The sequence below is a fragment of the Stigmatopora argus genome, chromosome 11 (genome assembly GCF_051989625.1).
Source record: "Stigmatopora argus isolate UIUO_Sarg chromosome 11, RoL_Sarg_1.0, whole genome shotgun sequence".
NCBI classification, from domain to species: domain Eukaryota; kingdom Metazoa; phylum Chordata; class Actinopteri; order Syngnathiformes; family Syngnathidae; genus Stigmatopora; species Stigmatopora argus.
In genome coordinates this window covers 3417693-3445367 of record NC_135397.1, presented here as the reverse complement: position 1 = coordinate 3445367, position 27675 = coordinate 3417693, and the positions used below count along the sequence as shown (strand labels likewise).

General features: G+C 41.8%; 1 protein-coding gene across 3 annotated transcripts; it reads left to right on the top strand.

The window, feature by feature from the left end:
• Positions 1–20: 20 nt before the first annotated feature.
• Positions 21–26759, top strand: LOC144084887 (uncharacterized). 3 transcript variants are annotated; one of them, XM_077613696.1, is made up of 9 exons: positions 1713–1737; positions 1809–1946; positions 2646–2726; positions 10275–10354; positions 12859–12880; positions 16019–16132; positions 25339–25617; positions 26068–26120; positions 26280–26759. In XM_077613696.1, exons 2-9 carry the CDS (start codon positions 1809–1811, stop codon positions 26383–26385), a joined length of 873 nt encoding a protein of 290 aa, XP_077469822.1. In that variant the 5' UTR covers positions 1713–1737; the 3' UTR covers positions 26386–26759. The 3 variants fall into 3 exon arrangements, 2 of the variants coding, with proteins under 2 accessions (XP_077469821.1, XP_077469822.1); XM_077613695.1 differs by having other exon boundaries at positions 21–1946; XR_013303949.1 differs by lacking the exons at positions 1713–1737; positions 1809–1946; positions 2646–2726; ... (3 more) ...; positions 26068–26120; positions 26280–26759 and adding an exon at positions 24251–24491 and having other exon boundaries at positions 25339–25487.
• The last annotated feature ends 916 nt before the right edge of the window (positions 26760–27675 follow it).

Genomic DNA, 27675 nt, shown 5'->3' with positions numbered 1-27675 from the left:
TCACTTACCTTCCGGGCGACCAAAAGACCGGCGACCAATCGACCGTGTACCTGGAAATGTTGGCTAAACGTCCAGGATTTTGAAAATGGTGTAAAAGTAGATGGCATTTTCCACAAGAATTGTAATCCGTTAAGATGCGCTTGTATTTGTAGTGTTTGAATGGCTGACTTGCGACCTAAAATTCTAGCATCAACATCGAACCGCATTCTATTCCCGCTTTACCTTTCTTATTTACCACAATGCCTTTCCTTCACGCTCTCGTTTCTATTGTCACTTTTCACCAACGACGCTGGCACGCTGTTTGTAGGTTAACAATTCCAACGTGTCATTTAAGGACCTTGTCTTTCAAACAATCTTTTTGGTGAGTAGAAGTCTTCACTCGAATTGATATGAATAAGTTAAAAGCCGCTGTCTGTTGTGGTTTGATTCAACGCAGCCAACTTTCTTCTTTTGCCCGTGGCCATGTTACTTAGTGCTCGGGTTCCCGACATTGCAAAATGCCATTAACCCATATTGAAAATAATGTCCAATCACTCGAAGGCAAACATGTCACTCAACTGTTTTTTCCCCCCTTTGGCTGCCAAGTATCATATTTCCTTCTCTTTTTTTTAACCACATTTGTCATTTCTGCGCCATGCATGTTTGATTAGAAGCCGAGAAAAACACTTCTAATCGTGAAATATTTGTCACCAAGTGACACGCTGTTTAGTTTTTAACGACGACCGGCAGACGTTTGGGAGTTTTACTGCTTTTAAATCAGCGGTTTAATAGTTAAGCAACCGCGTCGCGTGTAGGATGTTTTTGGTGAATAATTGAACGACTATTATGACTGATGTGCTTGATAACGGACAAATAAGGGTTTCGCTCCAAGGAAATTGCTCAACGGCATTTTTCCACACATTTTGACAACGCTAAGTGGTTTTGTTGTATGTACACTGAAGAAAAGTTGAACAAACACTTTAGTTTTTGCTTCCGTTTTCTTTTTTTCATAAGCTTTACTCAAATGTCAGAGACTTATTTGCACCAAAACCATTTACTGCCCACCTTTTATTCCCCAGAAGCAAATATTTAGACACCCCTGCTTTACACAAAAGTTGTTTGTGTATGCACGAAAAAGTTGTAAAAAAAAACGGTAGTAAAAAATCAACATTTCTCATTTAGTTTTGCACATAACCAAACAGGGAATAAATTCTTCACCTTTCCGCCAAAAGAAAATGTCTATTTTTACATTGGCAAGACTCCTGCTTACATTTTAAAGTGTACTAAGCCAGGAAGAACTTTATACCACCGCGTTTCTATGTACGTAGAAGTCATTTTGTGTGTCGTGCTCCTCACTAAGCTTTATCTAAATTCAATATACTAAGCGTTCTAGTACTTTGAGGCCTTGTAAGCTGCTCCAAAAGTTGTTTCCATGGAACTTTCTGCCTTTTTTTTGGAGTCTTGTACAAAGTTGATTCGAATAAATAATACATAGGAGAGAAATGTCTGCGCTGTTTGTCTCGCTCCCAACAGGTGAACACGTGCGCAAATATAATGCGGGTGGGTCTCATGCCATTTGAATCCTCAAGGCGACCACGCCGAAAGTTCTGGTGCACTTAGGAACCTCCATTAGCGGCGTCGGGTGTACCATTAGTGTGTGAATGTGTCACACCTGCAGAGAGGGGATTAGAATCCTGACACCTATAAAGAAAATGCTTTTTCATCGACGCAACACACGCTAACTAGGCCTGTGCAGAGGTAAGTGGCAATCGGGGGGGTTGCTTTCGGATAGTTCTGTGTTGATGAGGATGTTTTTCCAAAACTTGCAGATGGAGTCCAGCCGTAAAGTGGCGGTGCACGCGTTGGTCTTGGTCCTGCTGCTTCAGGTGACTGTGGCCCAGCATTGGTCGTACGGCTGGTTGCCCGGTGGGAAGAGAAGCGTGGGGGAACTGGAGGCCACCATTAGGGTGAGTTTTCAAGTTTTTGTATTGATTCTCATTTAAAAAACGTTTTATATTTAGTTTTGATGGTTATCCTTTTCCATGAGATGGGCTGTCAATCAATTCAAGGTGCTCGATGTTGGCTGGGATAGGCTCCGGCACCCTTCCAACCCTTGAAAGGATAAGCAACTCATTTTTTTTGTTAAATAATTTAACAACAATTTTTCATAGAGCCAGAAGCTTTTAAAAAATGTTTTAAAAAGATAGATACTATTTCGTAATATACATTATTCTGATATTTTGTATTTTCACATTTTAAATATGTTCATTTTCCATACCGCTTATCCTAACAACAGCTATACATACTACTGACCTCAATATGTTGTCAGCCAATAGCGTGACTCTTACCTTGATTTTAATTCAATACTCTGACATTTTTTTTTAGCTTCCCCCCCCCAAAAAATGTCCATTTGTACAATTAATTCCATTTTTTTGTACTCCTAACTAAATTAGTTTTAATTTTCTAAATTCAATCCTCTTATTTGCCCTTTCTCCTCTAATATTTAACAAATGCTGCATCCTGAAATGAGACTTTCCCTTGAAATAATTCTTTGAAAGTGTTTGCCTTAAAAAAAACTTATATGTCATTTTATCCCCCTTTTTTTTTCTTTTTTGTCGACTCTATGTTCCGTTTTGAACCGTCTCCCTCATCTTCCTTCCACTTAGATGATGGGTACAGGGGGCGTGGTGTCTCTTCCCGAAGAGGCGAGTGCCCAAACCCATGAGAGACGTCGACCATACAATGTAGTAAGTGTTTATTATCCATAATTGATGGCGGATGTCTCCCTCAATTGTGCAATATTAATGTACGCCGCAGCTCGGCTGCGGCGGCGTGCTCCACGAGCAGCTGCGACAATATACAAAATGCTCAATTACCTTGTTTTTTTAAATGTCATTTTTCCCCGTCTCTTTTTTTTTGGGCTCCGTTAAATATATGCATGGCTTTTTTTCCCCCTCCGCCGACATTGACGGACGCTTTTGCAAATATGGCCCGTTTGAAGTGCTTACGACAAATTAAATGAAATATTAAAGAGATCTCGTTCCAATCTCTGCAGATGGATGATGATTCCCATCATTTTGAGCGAAAGAAAAGGTTCTCTTATAAATGAAAAAAGGGGGGAAAAGACAATTTACATGATTATCTACAGCAGCGGCGGATTCCCCCGAGGGCCCGGCATTTATTGCCGCAGTGTCATTGATAGGCATGTCTGTCTCATTCAAATCCATGTGAAATTGTAATAAACTCTTTTTTGAGACCTCATCAACTTACTTATTCAATTTGAGGCGCCCAAGCCGAGCCAGGCTGTCACCAGCTCGGTCCAGAGTTTGTAATAAAAGAAAGGGTCGGCGGGGCGGCCTGGAGGGGGTGGGGGGGCACCTTTGACACCCCCTTAAGTGGACAAAATTGCTTTTGTTTTGCTTTTTTTTTGTCAAGCAGCCGCGACCGACAAGCATGACGAAACCGTGACGGCGGCTGCTGATTAAGACAATTTATCACAAATCAATGACATCACTTCACGTGTTACACTTGGCCAAATTCCATTGTCATTGACACCAGCTGATCTCCGGGACAAAGTTAAAACATGCATGATGGAATGGAGAGAATGTATGCAAAAAAATAGGGGAAAAAAAAGAAAATGTAAAATTTACCAGGGTGAAACTTAACCTTAACCTTAACATAACCTCGATTTAATGGCATCTGTTAGTTGTTTTACCGGAAAAAAAAGTTCCTGATCGTCAGAAAAGGATTTTGAAATAGTCCTAGTTTCCTTTGTTTATTAGCATTTTCACGTTAAAGCTGATATAAGGAATATCATTTTTTTGTTAATGGTCTCAATTTAAGTTTGCTAAAAAACACTTTTTCTTCTCACTTATCTTGCAGATTTGTAATTCAATCCGATAATCCGATAAAGGTATGACTTTTCTCGTAACACTTCAACTTTTGGAGTACCCTCATATTATTTGACCAAAATCAAATGCTTTTTTTGATCAATTAGGACACTCATAACTTCTTTTTCTTTAATTTTTCTAACAAATGTATTCTGATGTGGCTGGCTCACATGATAACATAACATAAAATTGCGATATTCTATCATTATCGTATTCGCCGTAGCCACGAACGAAAAATGTTTAAATTAGTAATCCGGTCATAAAATGGCAGATGTTCAGTCAAAGTTACTGATTTAGTCAAATTGTGTGTTAAAATATAGCGTCCCCCGTTAAGGCTCATAATTGCTTATAGTGACCACCGGATGGCAGTCGAGCACTGTACGAAGCCACTTGAACTCACTTCCTCAAATTAATTCTTTTCTGTAATTTCATCGTAAAATACGAGGTTTGAACTTCCATCCATCTTTTAGAAATGCAGCGTAACTTGCGGCGGACGCTCCCGAATCCCCCTTTCCCCTCAACCGCTTCCCTCGTCCCCATCGAGCAAATTGCCGGGCTTCATTAAAAAGAAAAAAAAAACGTGGAATTTTCATACCAGGAAAGAAAACGTATCAGCGGGGGCACGCGTTTTAAAAAGAACTCATTTGGCGGCAAAACCCCCACAGACGGAGCCCCCGCGCTAATCGCCCGTACGCGAGGGGGCCGCCATTTATGAGGCACTCGCCTTGTCGTAATGCACACCAATCAACTAGCGGCGCCACTGGGAAAAGGTGAGCGTCGCGGAGGGGTAAAAAAAAAAAAAGAAGCCAATGGAATTAAGCCACGTTCCGTTCCAACAATGTGTTTCGCTCTTTCGTTACGTATTCGACCTGCCTTTGAAATTCAAGTCTGGCAATTTGCGTTCCAAAGAAACTTATTCGACAAAGTTACAACCCGATATGCGGGTTTTCAGCGAATTGCTAAAGCTAATTTGAAAAAAAAAAGAAATCAAAAGGTGTCACCATTGCAATTTAGAGCACGTAAGCGAGGTTAATTCTTGTTTACAGATAAGCCCGCCATTCTTTTCAAGGTTCGTTTTAATTGCACGTACCGACAGGACGCAAACAAAAAACCTGCCGCTATCTGTGTTTCCAAATTTGATTTAACCTCACTTTCTCCTTCGCCCCGGACCCCCCCCCTGGTGTATATTCACTTTGTTTACCTCAAATTAAACTTCATATTGTTTACAGCCTCCCGGTCCCTGAACATTTTATAGCGTTTTAGGCCCCCGTTTTCTTTATTTATTTTTTCTAATGATTGTAGTGTTGGGATTCATTTGAATGTTCCCCTCATCTGCATGAAAATTATATAATTAACTTTTGATTAACCAGCTCAGTTGAGTCCCCCCAACACCCCCCCAGCCCCCCTTTCCAAAGCACACTGGTGAATACTACCCAGTGCATTTTAATGACTGTTTTCCAATTGAGCGAGCGACCTTTTTCATCAAAGAGCTACAACTGGGGCCAAAAGACGGTGGCAGGGAATAATCGCGGCCAAGACAATGGCGGGCGAGCATGTCATCCTTAAATATAACAACAAAGCGCGTAGTGGCGGCGGCGGCGGCGAGCCAAAAGTTGCGGGCTCGCCCCCATTGTTTCCCCCACGCCGAGGTCACGTCCACTGGCGTGCGGCGATGGCAAAGGGACCGGGAAGTCGAGAATGGCCCATTGTTGCGTGTCCTTGCTCGATGGAAATTCTGTGAGGCGTTTGTTTTTTTTTTTTTCACCTTGAAAGTTAGGATTTTGGTTTTGTTCCAAATCACATTTTTGATAAAGATGAATTTTTGCTTTGCAATGCTATCTTTAGAAATACGTTTTTTTTTCTTGACTTAGGTCATTTAGGTTTTAAGAGGTACTTTTTTCCTTCCATATTGCTGCTTTATGAAGTTAAGGAGTTTGAAAACATAAGTAGTATTTTTCGGAGTATAAGTCGCACCAACCAGATAAAACACAAGGAAGAGAGAGAAAATGTAGTATAAGTAGCATTTATGGGAGGGCAGCTTTTTATTTTATCAGAAACCAAGAAAAAAAACATATGTTAAAGTATCAATAGTAAGATGGAAACAAATAACATAATATTTAATTTTTTAAGTTAAGGAGTTTGAAAACACAAGTCGTATTTTTCGGAGTATAAGTCGCACCAGCCAGATAAAAAACAAAAGAGGAAAAAAATATGTACATTAGTATAAGTAGCATTTATGAGGGGGCAGCTTTTTATTTTATCAGAAACCAAGAAAAAAAACATACGTTAAAGTACCAATAGTAAGATGGAAACAAATAACATAACATTTTTTCACTTAACTATAACCTGAAAAAGTCAAATGGATGCCAAAATATAATCTAAATTCAAAGTCCATTTTACCTGCAACATAATATTTGTAAAATCAACGGTTTTCTTCCTTACGTCTAAAGATATTATACAGGCAACCAAATTGCATGATGACAGTAAGCAAATACTAATGTACCCAAACATCAAATAATAACAAATATGTCCCTTTCATATCCAATATTACGACTTGATTTTTGTGATTTATGCGCCTTTCGAGACGCAGGGCCAACCCAGGCCACATTAGACCGTCCGTCAATCAACGCGGCATCCTCTCATCTGCATAATCTACTTTCAAACGGGTCATATCGCAAAGTTATATTGAAGTGCGCCTCGTAATAAAGTCATTTTTCCAGGTGCTTGTTGTGGCTCCTGTTACCAACGGAATGATAATTTTCCCCTGGAGGGCCGGCGCCCGCCGCATATCAATGGCGGCCGAGCGTGGCTCCTACTCCGTTCCCGCAGGCTACGGAGATGGTGGAAGGCAAAGTCATCTTCAGAGAGCCTTTAAAATGTCGGGGAGGTCTTGGGGAAGGTGTTACTGTACATCTTGGAAGGACTTGTTGTTAGTGGTGGAATTTGAATGAACTGGAAGAAGTACTACTACTAAATCTCAACTCATATTTTTTTTTTATCTCATAATTTGGCCACTGTGTTTGCTACCACGTGGTGTCACTCTTGAGCTTTTCATGCCAACTGCCTGCCTCCTCATCCATTCCATCACTTGCAGGAAGCAAACATGATGGAAGCCCCTCCATCGCCTCCCCTTGCCAAATCTAACAAAGACTTCCATACATCACCTAAAGAGTCAGACTGCAGTTAGTGGATTGTATTTTGGTACAGTTTGGTGATGGTAAAAAGCCCCATCAAGTATTTGAGTGAAGTTTTTCAGCGTAGTGTAGTGTACAGTAGGCCTGGTTGATTTTTCTTCTTCTTTTTAGTGCTGGTAGGGAAGCTTCCTGTTGTGCACGGCTTTGATCGGAAAAAGAACAGCGTTAAGGCGAAGGGGAAAGGAGGAGGCATGAAATATGAATGAATACAGCTGTGTTTTGATGGCAGTGTCTCAAAAGTTATGCAGGAAGAGAGCTCGCTAAAGGGCCCGGAAGTGTGTTTGTGTTGTGGAAACGGGCTTTTCTTCTCCTTCTCGTTGTCACGCATGCAGTTTGTTAGCAAAGAGAGAGTGAGAGAGTCGTCCTCATCTCGGAATAATGTCGTCGTTTCTTTCCGTTTGGTCTTTTGAACGAGGCGTGAGTATGCGAGGATGTGTGCGTTATTTTTTCCCAGACAAAGGAAGACGACGTTCTTCGGCTTTCGTCGGTGGCGGCGGAGGCTTTGTCGTCGGTTAAGTCTACCGGCGCGTCGCCTTCGGGGAGCCAGAGCTCGTTTTTGAAGTCGGAACTCGGTACTGTGGTGCAAAACTCCCATTGGGGTTGAGGGAAACTAACAGAAAAGGCACAAATCTGACAATTTTTTAGTCATTAACTCATTAGCCGCAATTGACGGCAATAGGCAATACATTGGGAAGATGGTTCCAATTGATTGGCTGTCTTTTAGCATCATTGAATGAAGTGAGTTCAAAACTACTGTACGGATTTTACTGCAAGATTCAATAAGCTAAAAAAATGAGTTGGAACAAACTGCAATAGAAAGTTGATATGGTGTCATAAAACCTTGAGGGAAATCAGCGGCACCTGCGCCGATCTGACAATTGCAGAGTGGAGTTATGCTTTAATAAACAAAGAAAACAAAAAGATCACAATATATTAGATTCGGTATTAATTTTATATTAAAAGGAAGCTTCCTTCACAGCACGCATCTAATTAGGAATCATTTAAAGATCCCTTGCTTTTTGCTCCTTTATTGAACAAAAGCGATAATCATAATAATAAAAAAAAACATTTTACGATTGATAAATCACAAACAATTTCAATATAAGCAAAAGCCTCTGTCTGCCCGTTAAAGGCCACCAAGATAAAATTGATTGAACTCCTCAAGCCTTTTTGACAATAATGCTGAAATTAGCCCGTTTAGCACCCGGCCTGATACATTTTAAGCATAAACAGCAAAATCCTTACAGCTAAAACCCGAATAAAATGAGGGCCAGCATCCACCTACACAAAAGTAGCAGCCTTGGTTTAAAATGAGATCTTGTCTTAGGCTTTTTTTAATAAACAAAGACAATTAAAAAAAGCTCATAAAAGTAGAAATATTAAGATGAAGGTTCCTTCACAGCGCTACCGTCTTATTAAGAATCATTTAAAGACCCTCTCCGGTCACTTCCGAGCATATTAACTAGCACGCCGGCTTTGATTCGCAGCGAGCGGCGCGCTTGTGAACATTATTAGCCTGGCTAATGGGCGTCTTGGCCCGACGCGATGGTCCACCTCTGCTGGGAGGGCGGCCTCAGATCCTGTCAGAGAGGGGTCGAAGCAAGCCAACTGTAATCTTCAGGGTCCTCCACTCCCACCGACCTCCATCTAACGACCGACCCTCCCTCTCCGTCTTCGGCCCACCCCGTTTCCGCCACCCCTCGCGCGACACAACCCGACGCGATCCACGTTTGAGGATGGTCCGGCCGTCCGCGGCGTGATAGCGTGCCTCGTCCTCACCCAAATGGCAATTAGCAGTGTCGGTTCGGCCTCGCCGACGGCGAGCGGCAAGCAATTAGCCACAATAACAATAATGTGTTGTTAGTGGAACAAAGACGCTAAAACAGACTGGCGTGGCGATGGGTAGCAGGGTGCAAATGGTAGGGGAGCGGGACATTTGAACAGATAGGAGACGGAATCCGGAAAATGATCAAATAAGCAAAGAATGACACCCCCCTAATTACCCGACACTTTCATGTGACAACCAACGGCGTGAGTTTTGGATTCAAGTCAACTCCAGTCAGTGGTCTTTGGGCCTCACACTGAGGTCAGCGCTTTTATTTCCTTAAAGATGAATCAAAAGAGTGCAAGAAGATGGTCATGTGGCGTGCACGCCAACATTTATTCCGCAACTTGATTAGACACACAAATGTTTGGTCATTGTGAAATGCGCCCCTTTTTGTCTAAGCGTGTTTAACTGGAATTTCGAAGGGCATGAAAGTCCAAAGTTGGCTCGCTGTGGTTTGATGTGGTTCTTTTTTTCACAAGTCTCGCAAGCGTCCCAACGTTTGACAACAAACTTACACATGCAAACATTGTTCAATCGTTGGACAAAACGTTCTGGGTGGGTGAAGACGGTGAAATGTGGACGTAAGAAATCAAGGTAGTACTCCAGAGTACTGCACTTGAAGCTGCCTTAGTGCTAGATTCCCTCCAACTTTCCACTTCTGTCATATTCTTACAATATCATAAATCTATGCAATTTTCCGTAATGACTGCTTAAGGGATTTATCTGCTCACTGTGATTGTCCTGTCCTTGTCACGCAGCCTTTCCAGTCGTACAATATGTCCAACTCCTACCTAATGTCATTGTTGATTTTTACCGCCATTAGGCCGTTACTTTATTCCTTTCTCTTCTTTTGTCCTCTTTGGAACGATCTTCTGTCAGACGGCATTTCTAAAAATGCCCTGACATCTAAAGGCAAACAGATCCGCCATACTAATCCTTCTAACGGTATGTGTCCTATTTACGGTTTTACTGTGTCAACATGACTGCTGTGAAAAAGGCCATTAAAACAACAAAGCCTTGGGTGGCCCATGAAAATGAATATGTGTAATATGTTGCTTCCAAACACATGCGACTGATTTGAACCCCTTCATTCAACGCTCTCATGTAACATTTGGATACCGAGGAACTATTTTCAACTCATCTCGTTAACAAAACAGAGTTTAGACTCTACATATTTTGGCTAACAAACTATATCCAAACTATATAATTTATACCATGCCTATTTTTCATCTCTCACTCTACTTATGTAGTTATTTTTCAACTTTTTAGCGCAAACTACGAAACTGTAATACAGATTTAACGACAGTGAGTTTACCGTGTTTCTCGAAAATGATAATAAAATGTATTATTAATCTTATGTTGTTGTTTTTTTGTTTTTTTTAGGAGCAATGGAAAGGTCTCCCCAAAGTACAAGGCAACCCACAGCAGGCCAAACACGAGCAAGAACTTTTCAAGTCAAGGTGGTGAGTTGAGATACAGTCGGGAGAACATGTATCTGACGGTTTTTTGGTTCTGTACAGAAAAAAAAACACAACATTCCTCCAGTCTCACATGCAGAGGTTTACACAGGATAGTTTGTTGGGTGTTGGGAAAAAAAAAAGAAAAAAAACCCAGCAAGCCAATGTCCCCAGAGCAGTAGCCGACTTCACCTTGGCGGAGTAATGCTGTGATATTCTGTTTATTCTTCACTCACTTCATTTTACTCAGAGGAAATCCTCTGGAGATGGCTTATCTTGGAGCTGGAACAGGTGCACTCTAATTTACTCCTATTGCTTGGGGAGCCCAGGGGCCCCTGTAGAGAAGAAAGTAGCGATGTAGCACACTCCAACTGTAGAGCGCAAACTGCCAGAGAAAGAGCATTTAATCGAAAAGAAAAGAAAAACACAAGAGTTTTTTTTGCCAGTTTGGACGCCAGGAAAAAAAAGCGGATATTTCTTATTGGAGGGAAAAGGGCTGTGGTTGAGTTTGACTTTGATTGGTTCTCGGTTGTTTGCTTTGCTTGGAAGGCGTGTGCTGGTCTACACTTGACAAAGCAGCAGATGACGCTTGTTGTAATAGCGTCGTGTAACCAAATACCTCTCCAAAATTTTGGAAGCGCAAACCATGTGTCAAACGTTAACCCAAAGTGTACGGTTTGGAATTGGAACAGGGTTTTTAAAAAAAGCACAATTTGGAATGCATAGCAAAGTTTTAACTTGTTGGCTGGATGCTCTTTATATATATATATATATATATATATATATATATATATATATATATATATATATAGTATATATATATGTATATGAATATATATATGTATATATATATATATATGTATATATATATATATATATGTATATGTACATATATATACATAGATACATATACGTATATATATATATATGTATGTGTATGTATACTAATACTTTTTCACTTTTTATAGTAGTTATGACTCTTCATATTGACATTACACTTTGTAATACTAATATTTTTTTAAATAATAGAAATATTGGGATGTAGACTATCAAAATTTCTTAACTTTTTCACGGTTCATTTTTTTATTTTTGTTTTATTTATTTATTTATTTTACATCACCATTTATTATCCATTTTTCCAACTGTCCGCCAATTCCAGTTTTTTTTTTCGTCATACATATTACAAGTTTAGTCTTACAAGATTATCGATCTTTGGGGCCTTTTAACATTACATTGGATTTCTCCTCCCCAAATCTTTTCTCTAGTTACTTTATGACAACATTTTTCTTGTACTAATATAACTTTGTTGTTATCTAGCAACATTGCCGTGTTGTATCCTGGTGACTTTATTTGATTGTTTTTAGTGTTCTGCCTTGTTCCTGCACTTTCTCCAGCTTTCAACTCTGAATTTACTCCCCAATTCCTTTTCTTGGTAGAACTACGTTGTTTTGTGTGTGTGTGTGTGTGTGTGTGTTTTTTTGAAGAGTGGAGCTTGCTATGTTATTTGTTCGCTATATTATAAGTCTGAATTCAGTCGGTATTTTTGTTTTGTGTTGTTGCTCCCAGGGGAGTTACGCAATCAAAGCAGATGCCTGGAGCGGTCTAGAAAAGCGCCCCTTGTGAATAAGAGAAAATCTTGTACGCAGCAAAAAAAAAAGAAAAAAATTTCACGTGCGTGTGTGTATTGTGTTACAGGAAGGCGGGGCATGACAACAAAGCAAATATATGGCATTGTTCTCCCAACGCTGCACCTTTTTGAAAAGACAATACGAGGCATGTGTCACGCTGCTTGACTGCATTCTCCGAGGCGGGAAAGGAAAGCACCTTTTTGCACTTTTGACTGACACCGTGACTCGTATTCATGTATGCAAAGTGACAATTTCACGTGGCATTAACACACAAGCGTGAACAAAGACGCAGAAAAACGCTGTCAACATGGTAGCGCACAGCGTGGAAAGGTCGTGTGTTGTTTTTTTTGTGTAGTGTTAAAACACACTACACAAAAAAATCATATTTTTGAGAGGCGACCTTTGGTGGTGAAGCACATTGGAAGATTTGTGTTGCTGCTCTTTTGTGTTTTAAGTCAAAGCTGTTTGAAGGTATATCAGATGTTTCAGGGTGGCTTGGTTGAACACTTTGTTCTTTTCGTTTAGTGCGTTGCCATGAGATACTGGAAGGTTTTTAAAATACAGGGTTTCAATCAGACGTTTTGTTTTTGCTTTGATTTGATTTGTGAACGCAGACTTGGATACAAGAACAGTGTCCATAGCCTGTCAAATCAACAACATAATTCCAAGTTGTGTAGTTCATGAGGTATAAGATGAAGAAAGTCAGTTTCACTTAACATTAACTAACAATGGAAAAAAACATTCTCATCATTTCGATGAAATACATGAGAATATCTCTAAAAAGGCTCATCTTTTCAAATTTTCCTCATCTAGTTGCTATTTTAACATCTTCTTCTGTTTCCCTACATAACTTTAAAACCTAGTGCCTGCTGGTGGACAAAGTGTGCACCCCAGAAAACGCCAAGTACGTGAGTTATTAAAAAAAATCTTATGTTTAATCGTGTTAGGAATCTGACCTTCTATTGCACCTTTTCCTCCGTAAAATAATGCATCGCCTTTTGCTTATAATGAGCGACTGTGTGTTTTTTAATCACCTTATTTAACGTCTGACATGGTTTGCGGCCAGATGATTGTATATGCTTGAGGGACTTTTTGGACTTGTTGTCAAGTATAGAGAGCATTTGAGCCAATCAATAGCTGTCCGTCCTGTGGCACGCTCATACGCGGCCATTAGGAAAGGAGCCTGCTTAAAGCAAGCTCAGCCAATACCATTAGCCCTAGCCTTAGGGCAGCTCCGTGCCTTAGTCAGGGGTAGGCACCTGCCCCCGTGGCCCCCTCCCCTTCGCCCCACCTCACCCCCCTTAACCCTAACCCCCCACCATTAAGAGCCTCCCGTGAGACTTCATTTGGACACATCGGCCAAAGAGCACTTCTTTATTCCCTCTCTTTTCTTTCCCCGGCTCCACCAAAAATCAATACGTGGCCCCCCTCCCCTCTTTTTTTCTCTTATTTTCACAATTTTGCCTCCATATTATTCTCTGATATGCCAAAAAAAAATCACACACCAAGCTATCTTTTTTTTTTTAACTCCTGTGTGTGTCTTTTCATCTGCAATTTCCTGCTCCTAATGTTTGCACCCCTCACAGGGAAGAGAATGCAGGAATAATTAAATTACATTAGTTTAGCAAAGGGGCCGGAAAATTGTCAGGTATAGCTATGGAAATGTGCCGGGAATTTTCCGTGGGGAAATTTGGGGATTTGCAATTAGACACACGAATGTGTGATCATTTTGTCTTTCTATAAATAACGATACTCTATATTTTTTTTGTCCAAATTATGAGATATTCCATGTTAATTTCATTATTAGTTTGTTTTTCAGTGGTTTACTGCATAGGTAAAAAAATGTTCAACCAAAACTGTATTTTTCATGCTTTTTAGTTTAGTTTAGTTAGAAAGGTGTCACTTACAGGATTAAAGCTACATTAAAATTAAGACCTTTATGATAATAGGATGGTTGAATAAACTTTTACAGCAACACATCATATATGAATTTATATTGTTATATTATTGCATGTGGTCCTCATTTTGTTTAGTATTGTTTTCTTTCATTAGCCTTCGTTCTTATCTGATTAGAATTCAGACTGATCGTGTAAACAATATGACTTTGTTTTAAAAAAAATGAGTCAAACCATACATCTACACAACACTGCGTTATTGTTTGAATAGATAGATGAGTTTTATTATGAAAGTTAGAAATATTGACTGAAAGAAAGACGTCCATCTTTCATCCCCACTCCAAAATAAGCTTAAAGGACGCCAAGTGGATGTCGGAACATAAGCTAATTTCACATTGCTGCTGTCTGCTGTTACATTGCTGTCCATTCCCATAATTCCCAGTGCAAACTATCAGGTTTGCGCAAGTCGACTCACGGTGATATCTACCACATGTCCCACGGTGTGCCGTGGCGGGGGTCACTCTGCTCTGGTTTTGACCCCGTGTTATTTTTTATTAATTCTCCTTTCCCCCGCCGCTTGCAGGCGGTCCAGCGTGTAAGTCATTTGTTTTTGACACTCAATGAGGGAGACATCAGCGCTGAAATATCTGGCCAGTAATGAGTGCACTTCCTGCTCTGACCGTGTCATAACGCAGGGGCCCTGGAGACCCTCCAGAGCGGGAGAGCGCGGCCGCCGCGTAATGGCTCTCGGCCGATTCCCCTTTTATTGCCGGCTCATATGACTTCACGTAAAGTTTCCCAACGATTCATTTCCTTACTTTCTTTCCATTATAGCAATTATTGCGAGTGTGGTACCACTAGTGGCAAAAGAGAGAATTGCGCCTATAGTTCAGTTGTATTTCACTTTTTTTTTAAGAATTAGTTTATTTTTTATGTTGAGCGCAGTCATCAAACTGGCTGAGAAATATATGAATATTTTGATTTATTTTTGTACCTTATGTGCAAGACATTTTCCCTGTAATTCTTCTATTTTCTCATATTGAATCACAGTTTTAATGCTCAAACTAAAACTAATTTTACGAATAAAACTTTCAATGAAATGCTTTTATTTGCCCACTAGTGGAAGTAGAAGTAGTAGTCATGGAAAAGGAATAATAACACTAGTATGGTTACTTTCTGATTAGTAATAGCATGGTTACTTTCTGATGATGATTGAATGAATAAAAATAATCGCAGTACCAGTATTTGTCATTAAAGTTATTTTACTAGGAGATGTTGTTGCGGGCAGAGGAAAAGTACAATTGCTAGTAAAAGTAGTGACAGTTAGAGTATCGTAATTAATTGTTGTCATGGTACTCGGATGATTCGCCTAAAGACGTTTCGCCAACGGACGTTTCGCCGTCGGCGAAACGTCTTTAGGCGAATCATCCGGTCACGATTGTCATAATTGTAATTTTAGCAGCAGTGGCAATAAAAGGAGTTGCAGTAATTTATATCCATAAGTAACAATACTATGGATCATGGTTGAAGGTGGAGGTTGGTAAGAAGCTGAAGAAGCTTTGTGTTCTGGCACGGCACAATCGGGATGCGCCGTCGGCCCGAATGCGGCTGCGGCCGTTTTCTCCTTCCGATAATAACAGTGAAGAGTGATAGCCGGTTCCACAGCGCTGGCCATTTCTGCGGCCGCTTTTATCGATCGGGGGCCCTAATGAGCAGCCGCCGAGCTGCGGCTAATGGTGTTGTGTCTGGTGCCCGTGGTAAACGCCCACGTTGAGATTAGCCTTCCCAAGAGATGGGGGGGCGGGGGGACTTTTGCCAGCCACGAGCCCTCGGGGTGCGAGCGACACACTTCAGGGGTCAAGGTAAATATCAAAAGAACAGGAGGGCCTTTTCCCACTGCGTAAACATGGGTCAAGTCGGCAGGCGTCTCCTTTACTTTTGACCATTCGAAGTACTGCTAATGATAATGAGGAAGGGAATGGACTCCAACGATTGGCCGATTTGCACCAGTGTATTGTGCACTTTGTGTCTTTGTATAATTGTTGTCGTTGTAAAGGGTCGTCAGTGAAACGGAGACTTCGGCAAACTGCTTGAGGGCTAACAAGAGACCCCGATTGACAGACTGCTAATGGCTTATTTGACTTCAGAGATGGCCCTGGCACAAACACGGCCGCCCCTCGCCGTACCCTCGGCGGCCATCGGCGGCGGCTCGGCACGGACGCTCGCCGGCGACATCCGACGACTTCAGCAGATTCTCCCACGTAAGTGCACACCAGGCGCCCGGCGTGCCGGTCTTCGAGAGAAGATGCTCATGGTGACGTGGGGAGCCGTTGGTTGTCTCCATAAAAGCCACAAACCTGCTGTCGGGATGGGGCGGGGGTGTTTTGACAATTAAAAACAACCCATACTAAGATACTGCATCTTAATGACCTTAAGACTGCAAGTTTTACATTGATTGCCCATCTTCTACCTATTGTGCAGTTGCGAACCCAACTTTCCAAATGCTCAAGATATTATCCATCTTTTGGCCAAAATGTTTCTCTGACATACAGCCAAAATAAAAAAATATGATTAGGATACTGCAGGCTCTTAATTGCAGGCAATGTGGCTGAATCATGCAGGCAGCCAATGGAACCTTTTCAAACGAATGCAAACAAAAAACTTGGATTCCATTCCATCTGAATTATGAATATATTTTAATTTACCAACATATGCTTTTTAATGTAAACAGGCTTTTCTCATGCCAACATTTCACTTTTTATAGTAATCGATGTTCAATTGTACAAAAGGGTTTCGAAACACTACTTAGTATAACTTCAACTCCTTAATTCATGGAGGCTGATTTTCTTGGAACCAGAGTTGTGTGTACATCCTGGATTGGTGTATTCTGGTGACATCCAGCTCGCATTGACAAACTAGTCCACTGTATTTGTCCAATATGTGATGTCACTGTACTCCCCTATGCAGATATTTAATGCGCATTAAATTCATGTCCACCATTGGAAAAAACTAGAAACCCCAGAGTAGATATTAATTTCCGATTAGTTTACGACGTCAATCCTGAATTGACCATATCCAATCTCTACCCTCTAGCTGGCAAAAATGTGCACCGATCCACTTCTTCCTCCGTGTCAAGATGTCAATGTCAAAATACAAACGCTTGAGGCACCGCGTGCATATTATAAAAAAATTCTAGTTCAACCCCAGAAACTTTTAGTTCTAAAGTCATATTTCCGCACGCTTAAGCACACCCCACGTCATTATAGTAAAACATCCTTTCAATTCCTTCCGTCATGGCGCCTCTCCCAATCATACCCCCCCCCCCCCCCCAAAAAAAAGACAATCGCCAAGAAAATCCACCCTAAGACTCACTGGCCACTTTCTGAGCGGCTTTGACGGGCTGCATTCTAATGAAGCGCGTTTGCAGTCACACTCGCGTGTCCTGGCAAACGGTGAGCATGTAAAACAGAAGTGTCAATTATTCAAGGCGGGCAGGAGGGTGTACGGAGTGACACGGGAGGGTGGACAGGGGCCGAATAAGCCTCGGGCACACCGAAGCTGGCTCTTTGATGCCAGTGTGTGGGCCTACACGGAGCGCCGGGTAATCTGCAGTCGAAAGCGAGCACTCCTCGTCTTCCTTTATGTCTCGGCCCGCTATCACACTCTCACACACACACACATAAGCGGCATGTACGCATGCATACACACCCAAGTGTGCAATGACATGAAAGCGGGCCTCCTTTGTTCATTAAGCAAACCGGAGCCGGCAGCACATGTTACAGATAATAAAGTTGTGAGTGGCTGATTTTGGCGGCCGCATTGTCACGCCGCCGACATTACTCATTTATACAACGAACACTAAAAGTTCTCCCCTCCCGAGCCCCGTACAATAGCAAGCTTAATTACATTAAGTTTGGTGAGGGGTGGGGTTGGCAGCCCAGTTAATGGATGACATTTTTGCTACATGGCGAGCGCTCCTTCTAATAACAATGGGAAACCAAATAAGAGCGAATTAATATGCAAAGCAGAGGCCAATGAACTTAATTGTCAAGTTGCTTTTATCAACCTGTCAAAGGGTTGACAATTAAAACAGGCCCTGTTGAAACTTTAATGAGCAGCAAGTAGCAGACGAGGGCGGACGAGGGAACAAAAAGACGCCGGCTTCAGCCGTCATGAAAGACACTACACGACAACTGGCCATTATTATTTCCTTTCAGGGATGAAACTATGCAAATCGCATGATGCATTTTTAAATAACGAGTCAATGAGTGATATTTAATTTATCGCCTATACTCTTAGAATGAATATTTCATGCTGTTTTTAAGTTGACGAATTCATTAGGTAATTTGGCAGGCGCCACGAGCTGTTTTGGTTCGCGCCTGCGCGCTGGGAAATTAGAAGTGAACATTTAGGGACAAAGTTTAGGAGGACTTTTAAGGATAATTCAAAATCAATGACCATGCCAGCTGGTGAACTCGAAAGTGACTTAAAAACCTAAATTTGAAAAGCCCTCGTTCATGAGGTCAACATTTGCGTGACCCGACGTTTGGTCGCCGGACTTTTGGTCGCGGACGTTTGGTCGCCCGGACCCAAACAATAAGGGAATTTAAGCAACGATTTAAATGGTCATTATCAATAACCTTCAGGGCGACCAAACGTCCGGCGACCAAACTGGCCGAGTACCAACATTTGCTACCAGGTAATGTAGCAATCAAGAATAAAAATGACCTCTTTTGCATTTTCTCTAGATGAAAAACATGATCAGATCAGAAAATGTCAGAATTAAGAGGACCTGTTGTGATAAAAACTTTTACTTGGGCAACAGTTTCAAGTGCTAAAAAGTTGTGCAGCTTACTTTCATGAGTTCTATTTCTTTTGCTGCTCTTTTACCAAAAGCATCCTCATCCTGGGTTTCACCTTCCACTTTTAGATTGGTTCCAAACTTTTCAAGTTCCAAAAAGAAAACAGTTGTCTGTACAAAAAGAGTCGCACTCTTTTCTGTTTTCAGCTGAAAGCGCGTAAACAGCCCCAAAGAGTCTGTCAAGTTGAACAGCCTGCGCCATGTTTGCGCCTTAGGAAGGAAGCATTCTGGAGTTATTTTTCCCTCCCCAACATTGACATGGGCATGTCTCAGCTCCTGAAGGAACTGGGGTGGGCTGGGGAAGTGCTGACTCACTCCCAGCGAGCTGGTTGTTGTTCTCCCTTACAGATGTGACCGTTAATAGGCCCGCATCCATAATCATTAGTGTGTCTCAGTGCACAGGTACCCGATGGGCCCCGTGCGTCTGCCATTTGGTCTCGGTTCACCGTGCCCGCCTGCAGATGTGAGATGCACACGCACCTGCTCGGGTAGGTGGCAGGAGGATTGTGGGATTGTGTACGTGTGTGTGTGTGTTGGGTGGGCTCTGGAACGGACCGCCGCCATCCGTCACAGCTCGCGCCGCGGCCGCTCTGTCGGAACAAGGCCTCGGTTCCGCTCGGGCGCCCCTCGGACTGGTAGGTCAGCGGCCGTCTCTGGTGATGAATCATATCCTCCTGTCCCTTCACGCCACGGCGAGCCTCCCCGCAAAAACTCTTCGCGCTTGGCCGCCAAGAGTGGGGCGAAGAGGTGAGGACGCCACCTTAAGGAAAGACCCCGAATAATGATCTCCACGGGTGGCTCTCTGGCGGGCATCGGGCCACGCTTCACACTACATTTGTTGACGTGGGCATGCATGTGCACGTCGCACGCCAGCCCGCCTCCCGTCATGTCCTAATGAGGCCAGCTGGCTCCGAGCGAGGACCAAACCAAACGGAAGAGACGACGGCGGCGCAGTGGTCCTGGCTCGGCCCAACCTTGTCTTGGAGGAGGAGCATGCGCAGCTGAGCACGCATCCACGTGAGTTAGCCGGGTAGATTCGGAAATGTGTTTGTTAAAAATAAAAAGTTCTGTTGGGGCGAACCCGCAAAACGCTTCAGGACAGCAAAAAGCAGAGATATGCCTGCAGGCACAGTACGGGAAATTCACTCTATATATGGAAACACAATATTACAACATTTTATGCTCGCTACAATAACACATGAAATCGATACATATCAAAATGCGGCATAGTGAAGTTCTGTGAAGTTCTATTCACCTGAGTAAACTATTGATAGAATTAGGATAATGTTATCTGTTATTATGTAAGAGCAGAAAACATTTTTTAGATTCTGTTAAATAAAGAAGTAGGATAACATTTATTATATCAAATTATTTATTCTGGTTTCTGTACACGTTCCAGCTTTTGAAAGAGAAGAAAAAAACAGCAAAAAATTACAATGTCATCAACTTTGACTGGACTATCATTACAAAAACTTCATCAATGGTTCAGATAAGCACAAAAAAATGAGTTAAATCCAAATTTAAAGTCTGTAAATTAACCAATAGTCTGTCAGTTTCACAAAATGCAGAAAAATCTTGCTCTCACTGCGTCTACAAGAGGAGGATGCTTCACAAAAGCAAAAAGGAGGAGCAATGCCCACAGGCGCAGTCCAGGGAATACAATATATGGAAACAATATTACACATTACTACAGTAACTACAATAAAAATAATATAAAAAAATAAAAACAAAACGGATGAAAAAGCCCGCGCTCCAAAACAATACACTTCAATTGCCATATTTCCAATTTATCCCCCATTATCTCTGAGCATCTGTTTTTATTGTTATGATCAGGAAGATCATGCTGCAGTTAATTCCGCCGCAGAGCAATTAGAGCCATTTCGCATTATTAACAAGCATTATTGTTGATAAGGGCCAAAGTGGTCTGTGGAGAACAGCGCCTTGTCCAGCCTGTTACTTGGCATCCGCTAATGTCCATGTGGGTGAGTAATTCCGCATCTCCTTGACAACTAACAATATTAAGGCCGCTATTAGCAACACCAGTTCATGCTGCTTATCATTTGTACATGCAAATGATGTGCGGGAGCGCACCAACGTGTGCATGCATTAGCACGCGCACACACATAATGAGATCACACATGCATAAAAGTACGTGTATATCAAGATCAATTTATGCAAAGATGAATATAAACAATACACAATCCCCCCTTCTCCTCCTCCTCCCATTCATCCAATCAGGACTTTAATAAAGCATCCCAAACATGTTTTTTTTTCTCCCTGTGCCCAGGAAGAGAGGCCAGACCAGGGGGAGCACCTTAACAGGTAGCCCCCGGGTGCTTAGCAGCGTCGGGCAAACCGGGGGGGGAGGAGAGTGGTTCTGGGAAACTCTGCCTGCTCTCTGTCCACTGATTATGAAGCAGGTCCCAGACGGGTGCCTTGAGGAACCCCCCGGGCAACTCACAGCCTCCCTCTCCTCTGTTACAGGATCTGTCACAGGGGGATTCCGAGTGAAGTGTGAAGAGGGGCGCGTGCTGGTGTGTGTATGCATGTGTGTGTGTGTGGGTGGAAGTGATGCTGAGAATTCCAAATAGGTACGCACTCATTTCTCTCATTTGTTGTCTCTTTGTTTAGTTTTGTTGCAGTGACAACACTTGATGGGTGAAAGACTCCGCTCGTGGTCGGCTTTTGGCTCATTTGACATGCAAGGCCATGTACATGCGCGAACGTGTACACACACTCAGACACACACACTCACGCACACACAGTTCTCCAGTGTGAGGTCAGGCAAACATTCACAACAGGCTTCACTGCACATTGTAGCCAATCAGGATCCCACAGAAAGTCACATCCAGGCACAGTTCCAACCTGAATGGCACTCAGTTGAAATATCTGCAGAGGGCAAACATTAACCATACATTTTGTAACGTGCGAGGTTATACCTCACGCAATTCGCGTGCTTCCAGGAGTTTATCCCAGAGGACTATGAGCAGGAGGTGGGATACACCCTGAACTGGTTAGCAGCCAACCCCACAGCCTATAGAGCAGGGGTCTCAAACATGCGGCCCGCGGGCCAACTGCGGCCCGCGGGACGATAATTTGCGGCCCCCGTCTTAATATGAAAGATCAAATTTTTTTTTTTTTTAATTTTTTTTTTTTTTTTTTTTTTTTTAATTTTTTTTTTTTTTTTGGGTGGGCGGGACATCGGCCGGGCTGTCCAGTGCCTCGCTCACTCACTCATTCATTCCTCCAATCAGCTGGGCGGAGGAGAAGCCGTGAGGCCGATCACTCCGCTCGGCGCGCACACTCCTCCGCTGCTCTCAGCATAGAACTGAATGAGGCGCTATGATCCGTGATCCAGCCTGTGTCAGTGTCTGTAGCCATCTCCGCGATTGAAACGGAGAGCGAAAGTGCACATGCGCCACAAACCCGCGAGACTGAATGTGAAAGATCAACCCGAGACTCATTCCAAGTGGAAAAACATATTACAGAGCCCCAGAGATGTCTCTTTCAAAGCCTGCGGTGAAGAGAAAGGTCGGTGATGAGCACAGACAGTTTCAAGAAAAGTGGGGAGTGCAATATTTCTTTGTTGAACACAGGGGCACCCCGACGTGTCTCATTTACACTGAAAAAGTTGCGGTGCACAAGGAATACAATTTGAAACGTAATTGTACTACGAGACATGCTGTGGAGTACGAAAAATACCAGGGAGATGAGAGAGCCAACCAGGTTGCCAGTCTTAAAACACGTCTTCTGAGGCAACAGGATCTCTTCAAGAAGGCTACCAAAGACAGTAATGCAGCAGTCAAAGCTAGCTACGCCGTTTGTGAGTTGATTGATCCTGTGCTAAGTGATCCCAAATGGCTCATGGACTTGGCTTTTCTTGTTGATATCACACATGAGCTTAATGTACTGAACAAGAAGCTACAAGGCCAGGGGCAACTTGTCAGTGCTGCCTATGACAACGTGAGAGCATTCTGCACTAAACTTGTGTTATGGAAAGCCCAGCTCTCTCAGACAAACCTTTGCCATTTCCCAGCATGCAAGGCTCTCGTGGATGCAGGCACACCATTCAGTGGTGAGAAGTATGTTGAGGCCATTTCGAAGCTACAGGAGGAATTTGATCACAGATTTGCAGACTTCAAGACACACAAAGCCACATTTCAAATTTTTGCGGACCCCTTCTCCTTTGATGTGCAAGATGCCCCTCCTGAACTTCAAATGGAGCTCATTGACCTGCAGTGCAACTCTGCACTCAAAGCCAAGTTCAGGGAGGTGAGTGGAGAAGCAGACAAGCTTGGGCAATTTTTGAGAGAGTTGACCCCCAGCTTCCCTGAACTTTCCCGAAGGTTCAAGCGGACCATGTGCCTTTTTGGGAGCACATACTTGTGTGAGAAGCTCTTCTCCACCTTGAACTTCAATAAGTCCAAGTACAGGTCCAGACTTACTGATGAACATCTTCAAGCTCTACTGAGGGTCTCCACTGCTTCCTCCCTCAAGCCAAATGTGACTATGTGAGAAGAAGCGCTGCCAGGTCTCTAGCAGCAAGGAGTAGGCAAAAGAAGCCGTGTTCAGAATATTTCATGTTCAATGTTCCATTCAAGTTCAGAAAGTTAAAGGTTAAAGAGCTGTTAATACAGACATTTGAAACGGAATAAAAATAATTCATTTTCTCTACTTAGCCAGCCAGTGTATATCTACTGTATGCTCATTAGTATTATTTGGTTTTATATTACTGATTGATTTATTTTTTATTCATCTTTAAGTTAATTTATTTAATTCATTATTTTTTGTTAAAAAATATAGGTATTTGATAACGTTGGAATGTTTTATCAGTGCTTTTCTTGTGGAAATCCTGATGCGGCCCAGTCTCACCCAGACTCGGCCTCTAGCGGCCCCCAGGTAAATTGAGTTCGAGACCCCTGCTATAGAGACAAACAATTCTCAGTTATATTCAGACAGATGGATATTGTGGCGTCTTCAATTAATCTACCTTGCTTTTTTCCCCCTCTAATGTGGGAGGTGAAAACTCACACTGGCACACGAAGAACATGCAAAGCTCACATTGGCCAAATATAGAAATTAACCTTTGGCTGCTGACGTGTGGTGAATGTACTAACAAGTACATGCATTGCTTATTTATGAAAATATATGCATTCATTATAAGCATATTTACAAATGTAATATTCTGCATGTAAACATGGCCTAATAATTAGAGGTTGTCCTTATACAGACTTATCCTCCTGACTACCAGAATAGTTCAAATGTGTCCTCTGTAGAAGACATTTGTAAACCCAGTGCATCCAATCGCATTAACTTCTTAATTTGTGCATTATAGAGGACATTCATAGCTTTCCAATGATGCCACATTTCTTTTGCAGTATTCCAATTACTCCACATAGATTGGGGTATTTTAAAATAAATGCGATTTGACTACATTTTTTTCCTTGGTAGTCAGGAGGTTATAAGTAGAATGTTATATATTTTTTATTTATTTTTGGTAAATGCTGATATTGGTTTTTACACATGATCTCATTCAACTCAAAAATTATGAATAATGCAATATATTGAGGTAGATCAAAACATTTTAAAAAGTAACTCATAATAATTGGTTGGATTTAAGCAAGTTTGGTTTATTTATTTTTATTCCTTGATTTTGCACCAACGTGACCGATCTGCAGCTTGGAAAAATTACGTCACGTGACTTTTTTAGGGTCAATGTGTGTAGTATATCCGAGTGGGGCCGCATCACGCTCTTGCTGGTAGGTCATTTTAGATGCTCTGAAATAACTATTTTTACACATTTTCTTCTGCTTTAACTCGACGGATGAAATCTTAAACATTCCTTACGCCCTATTTGTTGCCATCGATGTCAATAAAACGTATCGTTAACCGGCAATTCAGATTTGTTTGTATTAGCGTCCATGCGGTACTTAAGCATAACTTCATATCTACTCTGCAACCACTAATGAATCCGTAATCATGAATTATTTATCGATCTAAAGAGAAAATAACATTCAGCTCATGCATTGTTTTTCTGTGTTGTTCCCTTATTTTAAAGCAAAATCGCATGGATGTATCAAATCAATTTAAATGAACGGTTCACCGTGTTGCCAAACAACCTTAATGAGTTCTTTTTTCTTTTCTAAAATCAAAGTGAACTTCTCGGATTGAACTGGCTAACAAAATAATGTGATTACATGCAAAACATTGAATGCTGATCCAATTCATTTGTCAAGCGCCTAATGTTTACCAGGAATATTTGTCTTCCCATGTACATGCCTGGCTTTCCCAACATGAATTCATCACAGTCAAAAGAGAAGGTGTAAGCATTTGAGATCATCAATTACGGAGTTATGCTGATATAACAGGTTTACTTCTGACATGGCACGTGCATGCCAAAAACTCTTTGCAAAAAGTCCCCTCCTGACCGGCAAAAAGAGGAGAAGAATCATAACTAATGAGGCCATTTAGTGCCCAGCACCTGACTTTGGCCCGTGATCTCCAGGAGACATTAGAGGCAATTTGCCATCTACTTCAGGGCTGCTGTCCCGAATGTTATCAATGAGCTTGTCAGGCACACACCTAACCTCCCTTTGTTTCCTGCAGCACGTATTCCCCGGCAGGGAACCCGACGCCTGCTCCCCGGGCCCCCGAAGAGCTACTGGCGGCATGATGTCACACACCTGTTTGGCTGGAGGCTGCTGCCCGGCGACGCTCGCAGCCCCGGGTGTCGCGTTGGCACCTATGCCAACTCAACCCCCCCGTACACAACCACCCCCTCGTCGCTGCCTGCTACGCCCCGTGGATGTGTCAAAATGGCAGATGATGGTTGGGGTGTGTGCAGCTGCTTGGGAGGAGGAGTGCCAAGGGCGCTCGTTTCCTGCGGTGAGTTTTAATTTGTTCGACGCGCATCTTCTAAAAGGAACAACACCACACACGTGCATTCGCTGCTACAAACACTCGGCAATAAACAGACGCTTATTCATAAATATGTGCAGCATGGTGGGCTAGTGGTTTGCACATCTGCCTCATAGTCAGAAGGGCCTCTAAACCAAGTGTTTTTTTTGGATTTCAAATAACCTTTTATGTATGCATGTACGAAAGTTGTACTAAATATTAATAGCCACATTTGTACCAAGCTGTCCGACGCAGTTAGGGAGTAGGGTAGGTTGTGGGTTTCCAACACCAAGGGTTTACCATTTGAGTAGGTGGTGTTGTGTGGGTATTGGCGATGTTACGACAATATGGCGTCCAGTAAGTGCGACGTGAACTTAAACAAAGGATGGCATTTTTGTCATTTTTTTGTCAACCCTGCCTCCAAACAACAAAAACAAGACAACTTCCAGAGATGACGGCGACAACGACAATTTCAAATACGACACTTTTCGGTAAGTTAAACATTTAATAATTCTATCTATCATTTATTCCGAATATCAATTTGACCCTGATAAGCGTGTTATTGGTTTAAATTTTTCCTACGTGATCTAAGCAATAAAATAAAACTGTCATTGTGTTTCGATGTATAACTATTTTTCTGTTTTCCATAGGGTTTGGTCCTTGGACCAGGCGAACGAGTCATGGAACGATATTGGAACCGAGATCAAAACTTTTGAGCCAATAGTTTACAGGATAGAACAATTTTGGAATGTCTGATCAATTGCATGGAATGTTTTGTTAAAAATGTTAATATTCTTTCAGACATTCATGTATTAAGCAAATGTACAAATACACTTTTTCTGTTTCTTTGTTTTCTGAATTAAGCAAATTTACAAATACACTTTTTCTTCCTCTGTGTTCATAAAGTGTCATCATTTGAGCTGTATTGGAGCTTTCTCGCTTTATTATAGCTACAAAATATTTGGTTTCGTTCACAAATATTAGATCAATATATATCTAAATACTGATTGTATATACGTACATATAACCTGAGCCACTAAAATGCTCAAACCAAATGTATGCATAGCTTCATTTTCATCCTGTTCTTTATTATGTTTATATTTATTGTATTAAATGTCAATTTAGTTGAAGTTTAATTTTGGTGATTCCTTCACATACTGCTGAAAAAAACACTTATTTCCATGGTCAAAGAATAGCTCATTAAACAAGATTGTTTATTCACGTCTGGTTCCTACACAGGAGATCCAAGTTTAAATCATATGTGCCAAAATAATTTAGGGATCCAAATTGTCTGTAGGTGTGAATGTGAGTGTGAATGGTTTGTCAGTGTGTGCCCTGCTGTTGGCTGGCGACCAGTCCAGGGTGTATCCCTTTTCTCACCCCAAGTCAGCTGGGTTTGGCTCCAGATCACACGCAACTCTAATGAGGACAAGTGCTAAAGAAAATGGATGGATTTTCACAAATCTGTCAGCACCCACTGGGGGTGTAAAAGCTACACTTGGCCAAGTAAAGGTGTGGAGATGCCAGACAGACATCACTGATACCTTGCCTACGTATTTAACTATATATGGCCAAACATATCATATTTGATACATGGATTTTGTGCACTTTCAGATATTTTCACTGCTAAAAAAGACATTGAATTGAATGCATTTATTATTCAACTGTATTTTATTTGTTCCATTGAAAGCTCCATTGCAAGAATATTTTTTATCAAAATGTTAAAAATTTGGCAGTTTAGGCTTTAAATGATTAATTCTGGGACTTAAATCAAACACTATTGCAGGTACTTAAAAGTTGATCAAACAACAGCTGTTTATTAATTTTGCTCTAATTCACGTGTCAAAGTGGCGGCCCGGGGGGGAAACCTGGCCCGCCGCATCATTTTGTGTGGCCTGGGAAAGTAAATCATGAGTGCCGACTTTCTGTTTTAGGATCAAATTAAAATGAAGATAATAGATGTATATTAAATTTCCTGATTTTCCCTTTTAAATCAATAATTGTAATTTTTTAATCCATTTTTTCTGTTTTTTTAGTTCAAAAATC